This window comes from Balaenoptera acutorostrata, chromosome 14 (assembly GCF_949987535.1).
Source record: "Balaenoptera acutorostrata chromosome 14, mBalAcu1.1, whole genome shotgun sequence".
NCBI lineage: Eukaryota > Metazoa > Chordata > Mammalia > Artiodactyla > Balaenopteridae > Balaenoptera > Balaenoptera acutorostrata.
Window position 1 is genome coordinate 76,066,564 of NC_080077.1, and position 12,973 is coordinate 76,079,536.

General features: G+C 37.6%; 1 protein-coding gene across 6 annotated transcripts in view; it reads left to right on the forward strand.

Moving 5' to 3' along the window:
* The window catches only part of IBTK (inhibitor of Bruton tyrosine kinase), a 96,810-nt gene that overhangs the window by 7,102 nt on the left and 76,735 nt on the right, over positions 1 to 12,973 (forward strand). For all 6 annotated transcript variants that reach the window (XR_449809.2, XR_009005161.1, XM_007167958.2 and 3 more), the window contains exons 2-4: positions 2,699 to 3,386; positions 8,808 to 8,904; positions 10,035 to 10,159. Coding sequence is in view for 4 of the 6 variants with exons in the window: in XM_007167958.2 (XP_007168020.1) it covers positions 3,066 to 3,386; positions 8,808 to 8,904; positions 10,035 to 10,159 (543 nt within the window). In the remaining 2 variants the exon portion in view is untranslated. The remainder of the gene's footprint in view (positions 1 to 2,698; positions 3,387 to 8,807; positions 8,905 to 10,034; positions 10,160 to 12,973) is intronic.

Below are 12,973 nucleotides of genomic sequence, written 5' to 3' on the forward strand. Positions count from 1 at the left end.
CTAGTAGCTTTTCAAGTAGTTGACAATGATATTTCATTTCTCCAGATCTGAATGGGCAAAGCAGACACATTAGCATATTGGAAAAAAGCTAGAGGCTCATGTATGATGGTTGAGTTTTCTAGACTTTACTGTGGCCTCTCTAATCAATATATTAGCATTTATTTATATTTTTAAGATGTTTATTTTAAACTAGGTATACATACACATGGTAAAGCATTCAAAAGAGGTTACTAGTAGTAAAAAGTAAGTCTGCCTTCCATATCTGTCTCCAACTATTGGTGGTCTTCCTAGAGCAACCACTATTAACCATTTTCTTGTGTATTCTTCTAAACATCTTTCATGCATATTCAAGCATAAACATATACTTACATGTACATTTTCTCATACGTGGCATTACAGATACATCTGGTTTTAAGAGACATTTTACAATATATCTTGCAGATTATTTCATATTAGAAAATATATAGCTACTTTATTCTTTTTGATACATGAATAATCTTCTGTTGAATGGACATGCCATAACTATCTTTTACCTATTTAGGCTTTTTCCATGCAGTGATGCAATGAATGTTCTTGTACTTATGTCATTTCACACATGGATATAGTTTTACAGGATAAATTCTTAGTAAAACTGAGTCAGAAGGAATGTGCATTTTACATTTTAGTAAATATTACTAAATTGCTGTCCATAAAGACTGTGCTGATTTATACTCACCAACAGTGGAGTAGAGTTTCTGTTTCTTCACAACCTTGTCAATACATAGTAATCAACCTTTTTTTTTTTTTTAACCTTTTTGATCTTTGTCATTCTGATAGATAAAAATGGTGTCTCATTATAGTTTTAATTTACATTTCTTTTGAATGATGTGAGCCTCTTTCTTTTTAAAAATCCATTTAAATCCACCCCCCCTCCTTTTTTTTTGAGAAATGTGGTCATATTCTTTGACTTTTATTCTGTTGGTCTCTTAATGATTTGTAGAGATGATATATTAAGGAAAAATTTTCTCCTTTTTTGTCTTTAAAATTTTTTATGTATGTTTTAAATACTTGTAGTGTTTAAATACATGTAGTCAAGCATACATCTTGGAAAAGATTACTACTAATCACAAAGAACAGATATCTCATGTTAATGATTTTAGTGTTTTCCTGTGTATGGGAAGGTGCAAGAATCTGGTCTTTTTACCTACCTAGGATCCTGTAGATCCAAAGCATAGAATGCTTCATCCTGTTTTTCCCATCCTGAATTTCCCTCAGGACGTACTGTCAGTGGGCCTCTGCAGTGCGTTGCAACTTAACCTTTTGTGTTACTGGATGATGAGCTACACTCTTCTTTAATGGCTGAAGCAGATGTACGGTGTGTGTTTGACAGGCCGTAAGACAGGCTGTTCTGGTTAGCGTAAAGTTCAAGCCAAGTCATGTATAGGCCAGAATGACTTCCCCATATCTCAGGATGTGAAAATTTTTTCTATCAGTGGAAAGTTTGTTTGTTTTTAACATGGTTAGTTAAATTTATTGCTGTTAGCAACAATAACAGAGCAGATAATGCAAAACTGTGGCTATCTGAAAAACAATGTCAAGGTGGCTTTGAAGTGCATTTCTTTTAAAAGTTACCTTTGAAATGGACAGGTGACTGCAATTCCAGGGCTTGAAAAGCACTTCAAACACAGGAATAGCACAAAGTAATCTCTCTCTCTTCTCTCCTTTCCTCCCTTCCCCCACTCCTCCCTCTCTCTCTCTCTGTCTCTCTCATTTTCTCTCTCTCTCTCCTGTCAAATGACAAAATTAAAACAATTTAGTAACGACTTGGGTGTCCTTTGTTCAAGGGGAAACAACGTATGGATTGGGGGGGGTGGGGAGTCAGTGCTCACTGGCAGTGAAGCAATCTTCCAAGGGATTTTGGGCAAGAGAGACTCACAGCATGTTAGAAGAGGCAACTCTGAAGCAGGGTGCGCTTGGCTAGGAGGTTGGGGATTTCCTAATAAGGCGTGCAGGTCCTGTTTTCTAGAGTGAGGTGAACTCGCTAAAGCGGAGTTGGAGGATTGATCGGTGTTGGGATTCCTTGACAGGTGTGTCCTGTAGGTGCAGACCGACAGGTTTAGATTTGTGAAGTGGGTGAGGCCACTGGGGTGGCCTCCCTTTTGGGGTTCCTGATTAAATGCATTAACTTCATCACTCCACATAAACATATCTACTCGTGATGCCTGGATTCTGAAATAAGGTTTGAGTGAAGTCAAATAACTTAGACATACCTCGGATGTGAGAGCCCTTGACCCTTCCAGTTACCTGTATGGTAACATTTGTAGAATCCGGGCGAACAGGCTGGAGGGTTGCTGCCAGGTGGGTCCACTCCCCTTTCCTCCTCAGCTTTCTCGGGTGGAGGTGGGTGGAGGCACCTTTCAGTCAGGCTTGTGGCCGAGCAGAACTAACCTCCCTTATCAAAACTGGGGGAGGAGGTCGAGCTCTTGTCAGTGAAGCTCCTAACTTTGCCACACATTCCACAGGGAGAAAATATCGCAGGGAAGGGGGAGCGACTAACGTCAGAGCCTATCAGTGAGAAGCTGGTAGGCTCATTTATTTGCTTGTTTGTTTTTGAAATAGGAATTAGGGGCACTTAAATATGGAGGTAATTGTATTGTAAAATACTTGAGCAAGAGATAGACTGTGTATTTTTTACTTTATCTTTCTCCTTCTCTTACAGGTCACACTTGCAATTATGGATATTTAAAAGGATCGGACAGTGTGGAGGGGGAGTTCCCCTCCTCCTCCCCCTTGGTGCTTGACTCCAGGAATAATTTATAAACTGTGGGAAGTCTTTTTTTAAGTAAAGAACTTGTGTTTGATATAAACTTTATAGGGCTATTTATAATTTTTGGATTTAAGTGCCAAAATAAATTGTACAAATCTATATAGTTTTATACTGTTGCCATGAGGATTTAAATTATAATCCTAAACAGGCCATTTATTCTCTATAAATCTTTCTGAATAGCACCTTTGTGTCCTGGCTTTTTCATTTTTTAAAATTATCTGACTGTTCAGAAGAAGTAAGCTGTATAAAAACAATTAGGATGAATTCTTCCATCCCTGACTGCACATCAAAGTGTCGATCCCTGAAGCATGCTTTGGATGTCCTTTCTGTGGTGACAAAGGGGAGTGAAAACCAGATTAAGGCCTTTCTCTCCAGTCATTGTTACAATGCTGCAACTATCAAGGATGCCTTTGGCAGAAATGCCCTCCACCTTGTTTCCTCCTGTGGAAAGAAAGGAGTGTTAGATTGGCTTATTGAGAAAGGAGTGGATCCATTGGTGAAAGACAAGGAGTCAGGATGGACAGCTTTACATAGAAGCGTTTTTTATGGACATATTGATTGTGTTTGGTCTCTATTGAAGGTAAGTGTCATTTGTTTATTTAAAACTATTTGGTCTGGCATGTGTTTTTCTTAATCTTTTTCATATACTCCACTTACTTTCCAAAAGAGATTTGAGTTCTTATCAATTGTTTGATATCTTTTACTATTGTAACTCATCTTTAGAATTCAAATCTCATATATCCTTTTAATTTAAACCTTTTATGTAAAATTTTAAACATATACCAAAGTTTACAATGTATCATGAACTTTTGGCCAATTTTGTGTTATGTATGTCTCCACTGACTTTCTCCACCCCATGTTATTTTGAAGTAAATCCCATTTTGTCATTTACTCAGTACTATATATCTTTTAGTATTTTTAAGAAATATAGTTTCCTTTTGTATAACTATATTATTATCTACTTTAAAAGGGCACTGGTTATTGAAATCACTTAGGGACTATGTTTTGAGTAGTGTGTTTATTTCTTGTTTGGCTAGGATTAAGTTTTTATAGTTCTTTAAAAAAATAATTAGAATCAGGGCTTCCCTGGTGGCACAGTGGTTATGATTCCGCCTGCCAATGCAGGGGACACGGGTTCGAGCCCTGGTCCGGGAAGATCCCACATGCTGCGGAGCATCTAGGCCCGTGTGCCACAACTACTGAAGCCTGCGCGCCTAGAGCCCACGTGCCACAACTACTGAAGCCTGCAGGCCTAGAGCCCGTGCTCCGCAACAAGAGAAGCCGCCACAATGAGAAGCCAGCGCACCGCAACGAAGAGTAGCCCCCCCCCCCCCCCCCCCCCGCTCGCTGCAACTAGAGAAAGCCCGCGTGCAGCAACGCAGCCAAAAATAAAATAAATTTATTAAAAAAAATCTACCTCTAAAAAAAATAATTAGAATCAATTTATTTTAAATTTCCCATCAAGTAGATTAAATCTAGGTTTGTTGTACTGTTTAGCCAAATAATATGAAGTGTTTTGATATATACCCCATGGATGTCATTTCACTAATGAATGCAAATTAAAAACTGTTAGAAGTCATGAGTTTTAAATTGAACAATTAGCTTTTGTATAGGCATTTAGTCATGTTTGTGGAGGACCAGAGAAGAACAAAGCAGTTCCTGTCCTCAAGGCACTTGTGGTCACATTAAGGCATTAGGGAGCATATCTTCAGTGTCTTTATCTTTGGTGTCTGTTTTTTGTTTTTGTTTTAAATTTTATTGATTGATTGGCTGCCGTTGGGTGATTGTTTGCCCGCGGGCTTTCTCTAGTTGCAGTGAGTGGGCACTACTCTTCATTGCGGTGCACGGGCTTCTCATTGCGGTGGCTTCCCTTGTTGTGGATCACGGGCTCTAGGTGTGTGGGCTTCAGTAGTTGTGGCGCATGGGCTCAGTGGTTGTGGCTCACAGGCTCTAGAGCGCAGGCGCAGTAGCTGTGGCTCACGGGCTTAGTTGCTCCGCGGCATGTGGGATCTTCCCGGACCAGGGCTCGAACCCATGTCCCCTGCATTGGCAGGCAGATTCTTAACCACTGTGCCACCAGGGAAGTCCTGGTGTCTGTTTTTGACTTCAGAAAAATTGTTTACATACTGGTCTTTAGGTGGTAACATTTACTGATCAAAATAATTTTCAGTATGTGTTAATAGCAAAATATCCTTTTTTGGAGCTAAACTATCTAGGTTTACCACTTAACTGAGTCCTCTTGGATGAGTTACTAAATCTTGAACCTCAGTTTCATCTATAAAAAGAGGATAATAGTGGTACCTTCCTTATTTTTTTTTTCCCCCAGGGAGTTTCAGTGAAGAAAAACTTCTCTTAAGTTTATTAATAGTACTGTTAATTCCTCTTATATCTAAAACCTTTGGGTATCAGTTTAATTTCCTTATTGTAATCTCTTTTATAGGAAAAGCTAGGTTAGTAAGAGTTAAAGCATCTATCAGCTCTACTTCTACCCTTTCCCACCAGTTTCTGCTGGAAAATTGGATGACTGCCAATCCTTTCAAGCTTGAGAGTGTCCTTGGATTTTCTGCTGTCCTAGGGGTTACCATTCCGGTGTTAGGATTTGGGGCTTCAGTTTGAAGTAGGTTCTGGTCTGAATTTTGGACCTTCCCTCCCTTTGGGTTTCATTTCCCTTTAGAAATCATCCTCGCCTCCTTGGCTAGAGAAGCCAGGAAATTGTGCCTTGGGCCGCCTTGCTCTTGGCTTGACTGTCTTATCGTCATCAGCGTCCTTCTGAAGTGATAGACACTTAACATGGATGCTTCCCACTGATAAAAATATTCCCACAGAAACCTCTTTCATCCATTTAGTGTTCGCATGTTGCTCTAAGCCATCTGCATTTTTTTAGCACAGACTTCTTTCCCCTTTTAACACTCCTTTAATTGGAAGGGCTGCAATGATAGGGGTGTTCATGTCAGTTCCACTTCTGCTGATGGCGCTAGCATTTAAGGTGTTATGGACTAGCAAGAAGAGACTATACAGAAAAACGCATTTTAAATGAATTACATTTGATAAAAGCTTTATAGGTATGAAATTTTAAAATTAAGTGCTAAAATTGTACAATAAATAAACACCCGTGCTATCAGTTCCCGACTGCCAAAGATGGAAAAACCTCAGCAGAAACTTCTTGTCTACCACAAGCCAGAGTAGCAACAGCATATCTTATGCAGGTTTTCATTACCTTCTTGATTCCGTGACAGGAGGCATGTTTATGTTTGTAGGGTCCTGCTGTGTCTGTTACCTCTATACCATTTTTCTTTAATATTGGTGGTTTACTTATATTACTAACCTGGAAGAACTTGCTTTAGTTTTTCCCATTTGTAAATGGAAGAACTCACTGAATCATAAGATTGTGTGGATTAAGTGATATACTGTTTGTAAAGTATTTGGAATACATTTTTTTTTTTTTAGTGCCTAATGTGTATTAGGCAGTGATCTAAGTGCTAGGGATATTGTAATGGGAAAAAAAAAGGATAGACTCCTTTTCTTTGCTTGTTAGTTTGTTTTTTGGTTATACTTAGATGTTATTTAATAAGCTAATGAATTTACCTACTATTTTGGGGATATGTAAAGAGTTGATCTTTTTTTTTTATTTTTTAAAAATATTTATTTATTTATTTATGGCTGTGTTGGGTCTTCGTTTCTATGCGAGGGCTTTCTTTAGTTGCGGCGAGCGGGGGCCACTCTTCATCGCGGTGCCCGGGCCTCTCACTATCGTGGCCTCTCTTGTTGCGGAGCACAGGCTCCAGACGCGCAGGCTCAGTAATTGTGGCTCACGGGCCCAGTTGCTTCGCGGCATGCGGGATCCTCCCAGACCAGGGCCCGAACCCACGTCCCCTGCATTGGCAGGCAGAGTCCCAACCACTGCGCCACCAGGGAAGCCCAAGAGTTGATCTTTTAATAAATGGGATAGACTAGACTACACACTGACCCTACTACTACCTTTAGAGTTCAAGGTGAGCATATTAGAAAGTGTCACAGACCACCATATGTAGGGAGCTGTAAAGGCAAAAAAGTGTTCCTAGTCCTTTATGCAGTTGGGGCTACTTAGGATGATGCAACTGTATGTAGTCTTATTAGGGTCCAGTTGGTATATATATAAAGTTGAGGACAAATTTATAAAACTGGTAAAGTAAACTCTCCAGGGATCTAAGTTTCTGGGATCCTGTTTGTCAGATTCGTAGCTTGGAACACTCTGCCCTGGAATCTACCCTTCTTACCCTTATGAAGGCCAAGCTCAGGTCTTCCCACATGGATTTATTGTATCTAACTTTGAAAGTAGCAGGCAACATACACTTTTAAATTTGTTAAGATCATAGATCACTTCTGAATTTTGTTTTATTTGTTAGCTCACTAACGAGTACTTTTGTTCGTTGACAACCCGTGTGAAATCAAGTGTTATAACCATCTGGAACCATCTTGGTTTTAATTTATTAAAATCCATTGTTACGAGGTAAGAGGAGATTCTCTTTCTTAAGTAACCCCAAAAGAGTATTCCAACATGTTGTGGTTAGAGTTTAAAAACTTCATGGTTTGTCTCAACCTGTAATTGCCCAGGTAAACTGTGTGTGTAGATGGATGGGCAGTGATCACTCACACGAGTTAAAATTATTGTTGAATGCCTTATTAAACTATCAGCAAATATTAAACGTTATTTATGAAAAGGAGTACATTTTGTGTTTAAAAAACTGTATGTAATAATAATAATATGAATTGAACATTGCTCTATTTCTCCCCTCCTCCAGTATATTTTAAAAACAGTAAATATGGTGCTAGGGATAGGGTGTGCTAACTGCCTTAAATAAATGGGACAGAAAATGTTCTGTTTCATGTTTGAATTCTGGAGATATAAAACTACAGGTTACTTTAAATTCATTCTTAAAACACACACACATGTGCATTCTCAGGGTTTTTTTTTTTTTTTTTTTTTTTTTAATTGTATAGCTACTTTATTTATTTATTTATTTATTTTTGGCTGTGTTGGGTCCCCGGTTCGTGCGAGGGCTTTCTCCAGCTGCGGCAAGCGGGGGCCACTCTACATCGCGGTGCGGGGACCGCTCTTCATCGCGGTGCGCGGGCCCCTCACCACCGCGGCCCCTCCCGTTGCGGGGCACAGGCTCCAGACGCGCAGGCTCAGCAGCTGTGGCTCACGGGCCCAGCCGCTCCGCGGCATGCGGGATCCCCCCAGACCAGGGCTCGAACCCGCGTCCCCCGCATCAGCAGGCAGACTCCCAACCACTGCGCCACCAGGGAAGCCCCAGGGTTTTTTTTTTTTGATACAATCTAACTGTAAGTGGTAAGAGACAATGCTCTGAAAATTTAAGTAGAATATTTTAAGTGGAAAAATATAAAAATATATATCACACAAGTGGAAATAAAAGAATATAATTGTCTTCATGTCAGTAATAGATGTAATAGAATTCAAGGCAAAAAGGTGGAGCATATGTGATCACATTATATACAGTAAATCCTAAAAAACATATATATAAAAAGTAAAAAGTATTGTTTGCCATTGTGTAGAAATCTTTACAGCCCTTAGCTGGATGTGGAGTTTGGCTCTGTAAATACGAAAAAAAAAGCATGTGTGTGTACATACACGTGTAGATGCAGACCAAAAGTTAGGGCCTTCTCAGTAACTGACCTGTCTTACTGTGGAAAGCTTTCATATCTAGTTCATTTTGATTTTTTTTTCATTTTGATTTTAAATGTTATTTTATTTGTTCACGTTTTCTGGTTCTTCTTTATTCCCCCAAGAATTGGATGTTTGATTTCTCTTAGTTTTCTTTTATGTGAGAAATAAATGTGTATGAGCATAGGAGATAATTGTTATTAAATGTTTATTTTTAATGTATTTATGGGTTTTATCATCTGACTTTTTGATAAATTACTGATTATAGGTAAATGATTAAAAATAAATACATATATATCTGTATATACACACACATATTTTTTCCTTTTTTTTTAGCATGGTGTTAGTCTGTATATTCAAGATAAAGAAGGCTTGTCAGCTTTGGATCTTCTAATGAAGGATAGACCAGCTCATGTAGTATTCAGAAATACCGGTAAGAAAATTCCACAAATATATTCCATTAAGGTACAGCTTAGAAAATTTTAATGAAATTTTATTGTTATAGAAATACCTGAGAAAATTTGTGTGGATATCTGCAAAGAACTTTTATTCTGATGTATGTTGGTTGATAACTTTGGTTTTCTTTCACAGCACTTTGGTTTACTTTACATTTTTCAGATTCAGTGTTCATTTCTGTGTATAAGAGTAAAAACACAGCCTAAAAAGGGAAGGCAGCTAGAATTGTAACTACTGTAAAGCCATTGATGTGCATTCAGAAAGTAACAGCATTTGAGGTAGAGGGGGAAAGGAAGTGATTCTTCTACCCACGTGTTCCTTCTTCTCATTGCACTTATCTCTTCAATTTTTTTGCCCTGTGAGCTTTGGTAATGGAAATTGACTGAAAAGGAGAAGAGATTTAAATGGGGGCACTAGTTAATTTGCATTTTAACTAGTGAGCAAGCTAAGTAAGGACATGTTCTTCATTTTTATTTCTATCTTGGACACTATGTTGCAAGTTACAGTTATAATTCCATTCAAGAACTTTATAAGCCTTCCAAAATAAAAATGAAGCTTTATATCATAATTAGCTGTGATTAAGTTTTATCCCAGTTTAATGGATATTGGCCCAATCTCTAGTGTGATTTTGCATCTATCAAGAGCAAACTAATTGAAAATGATGTTTCTGTAGAAATAGGAACTAATATCATGTTTGCTTCATTTAGAACCTTTATATACTAAATGTTTTAATAACATTTTACATTTAAATAATTATGTGTATTACTTTCATGGAAACTAGGTGCATATGGCAGGTGGTATTTTAATCATTTAGCAGTTAAACTTTAACTGCTAAAGAAACAAGGGTAAAGTGTTAGATTGCTTACATTGGGACAAGCCTGTGCTGAATTGGATTTTCTGATTTCTATTCTTAGAGTTATATAGTAAATTATTAGATTCATAATTTAAAAGAGAGGGTTGGTAGTATCTTTCTAAATATGGTAATTAAATTAGTTTTTGTGAAGAATCATGTTTGAGGTAAACTGATTAGTGGAGTATATCTGTAATTAAACTACACTGATACTTGTTTAAAATGTAAAAGAGTATAAAAACTAATTTTCATTTTAGATCCTACAGATGTCTACACTTGGGGAGATAATACAAATTTCACCCTGGGTCATGGAAGCCAGAATAGCAAACATCATCCCGAGTTGGTGGATCTGTTCTCTAGGAGTGGGGTTTATATCAAGCAGGTATATTGAAATACAATCTGAGTACTTTTAGAGATTAAAAAGAACTTTTGTATTTGATAGCTTATCTTTCATTTGGATTATGTTAACTTTGGTGAAGGTACAGTAACATATTTGAATGAAGAAATTGACCAACAGAACTTTACTAATTCTTTTTAGATTTTGTTAGTCTTAATCATATTTAGACTATGTAAAATATCATAAAACTATGAGATGTTTGTGTAAGGCATGTTAGAAGTTAGAAGGCATTATACAGATATTAATTTTAAAAAGGTAGAGCTTGTGTTGATTTTCTAGCTTTTCTTTCTACTTAATTAATTAGAGTTCTTCAAATTGTTTCTCAAGTGAATTTGTTGTTGATACTCAAATGAAGTTTGTTATTAGTTTTTGGTAAGTGAACCTGAGTTCTTAAATACAAGTAATTGTAAAATTTTAATTGATAATTGTAAAGGTTTGGTCTTTGGCCTTATATCATTATTCTGGATGATTCCACTTCAGTGGATTTTGCTACTGTTGACCTACTCATCTTTCTCTGTAACTCTGTGTGTGTGTGTGTGTGTGTGTGTGTGTGTGTGTGTGTGTGTGTGTAATTTATATCTCTAGCCTCAGCCTTTCTTCCTCTTGGGTTTCATTTCAGTTGTACTCCAGACATTCTTTCAAAGTTTTTAAATTTAACTGTCTGAAGTGCTAATTTTGCCACTCCTAAACATTCTCTACTTAATTTTTAAAGCTATAAATCTCAATTTCTGAATCCTGAAAATTACACCTCAGAATGTGTCTTTTGAGTTCATCTCTACGTGATTTTTTTTCCCTGATGTAATCGTTAATGTCATTCCCCTTTTATTCCCCCAAATATTTGGATTATAAATTATATGGCCACCATATTTAGGGTTCTGTAGAACAGTGTTTTTCACACCAAAAGTCATTAGTTAATGTATCACAATTAGCAGTTAAAAAAAAATGAAATAGAAGAGTTAAACTCAAGAGAATATTAAAATTTGAGAGGCCAGGAACAGGAGCCCACATGGGAATGAAGAGTGACTAGAGAAGTAAAGAGTAGAGTGGTGTCCTGAAAGCTAGGATTCTGACTGGCCATCTACATAGACCTTGGGGGAACTTAGGATACTGAAAGGACTTGGGATGGCCCAGAGTCATAAGCTTGGGGTCAGAGTCTCTAGTGAGTGTGAGGAAAGCTGTTAGAGCAGGGCTGGCTGCTCTTCCTCACCTAGTTCAGAGCCTTTGGCAGATGTCGCTAATCAGTCACAGCGTACTCTTGTTCTCCCTTCTTCCCTCCCTTCCTCCCTCCCTTCCTCCCTCTTCTCTCCCCTCTCTATTTTAAACTGAACTTGAACAGGTCCTCAGAATTCACCCGTCAACAGCCACTAATGATTGATCAGAGTTGAGGCACTTAGAAAGATACCTGTTTTCCTTTTCTGACTTAGTACATGATATAGTCAGATTTCATGAGGTGAGATTTTTCAGGAGCAGAGATTTTTACACAAAAGTGAAGGAATAATGGTGGCATTAGGAAATGGGCTGATTGTACCTTCTGATCCTAAGATATATGTGCTGTAGAAGAATTGAGCATATTCCACTTGGTAGGGTTAAGGATGAAACAGTATACCCAAAGAGAAAACTACATTTCAGTTAAGGCAAGGATGTGAGAGTATTTTGTGAAGAAATTAAGGATGTAAGGGATTTTTTTTTTTTAATTACGAAAAGGAGGGTTGAAACACAAGCACTATGGATAGGTTTGAGAGGAAGGAAAGCAGTGTAAATTTCAGTAAGAAAAATGGAAGCAAGTTAATGGGAATATTTACTGAGCACCTGTTATATTGAGAGCCCTATTACTGAAAAAGGGCTGATTCTGTAGTATAGTACCAGATGAATTAACTGCCATGGGACAGAGATGATTATTATTAGCATAATATATTCCTGAGAATTAAGATGAAAATCCATGATCAGTTACCTCCTTAAAAAATTCAGAGGTTTTGAAGTTGGAGGTCTTTCACTCTGGTATTGGTTGTTTTGTAGAAGTCAGAGATTATAGAATGGCATTCTAATATTGAATACAGAATTGAACAAAATGTATTACTTCTGGTTTTATGAAATAATTTTTCCCTTACAGATTGTAACTTTGTATTACAAATTTGAATACAATTTTGGGTTTTATTTTTAGACTTTTCAGGTATTTATGGTACAGTTAAATAAGATAGTGATTTTTGCATTATCATAGGCACATGTATTTACAGCCAAGTGGTTTAGGGATATGTGTAAACAGCTTGCAATTCAGCTTGTAACTTTTTTTTTTTTTGGCTGCTTTGGGTCTTCATTGCTGCGCACGGGCTTTCTCTAGTTACTGTGAACAGGGGCTACTCTTCACTGCGGTGCTCGGGCTTCTCATTGCGGAGCACAGGCTCTAGGCGTGCAGGCTTCAGTAGTTGTGGCGCATGGGCTTAGTTGCTCTGTGGCATGTGGGATCTTCCTGGACCAGAGGTTGAACCCGTGTCCCCTGCATTGGCAGGTGGATTCTTAACCACTGCGCCACCAGGGAAGTCCATGATTTTCTTATTTTTCCAAAGGACCCTGACTTTCTGGAAAATAATTCTAGGATTTTTTATTTCTTAATCCTTTTTTTAATATCCTAAGCTAGAAATATTTATGGGTGGCATAAGAGATGTAAATGCAGATTATTTTTAAAAATAAAAAAGGATTTTTAGATAGTATTAAGGTAAAATAAGTATACTAATGCATTGAAAAATAACAAAGTGTGGCCTGCAGGTTAGGTATGTAAGTGCATGCATATTTAAAACTGCT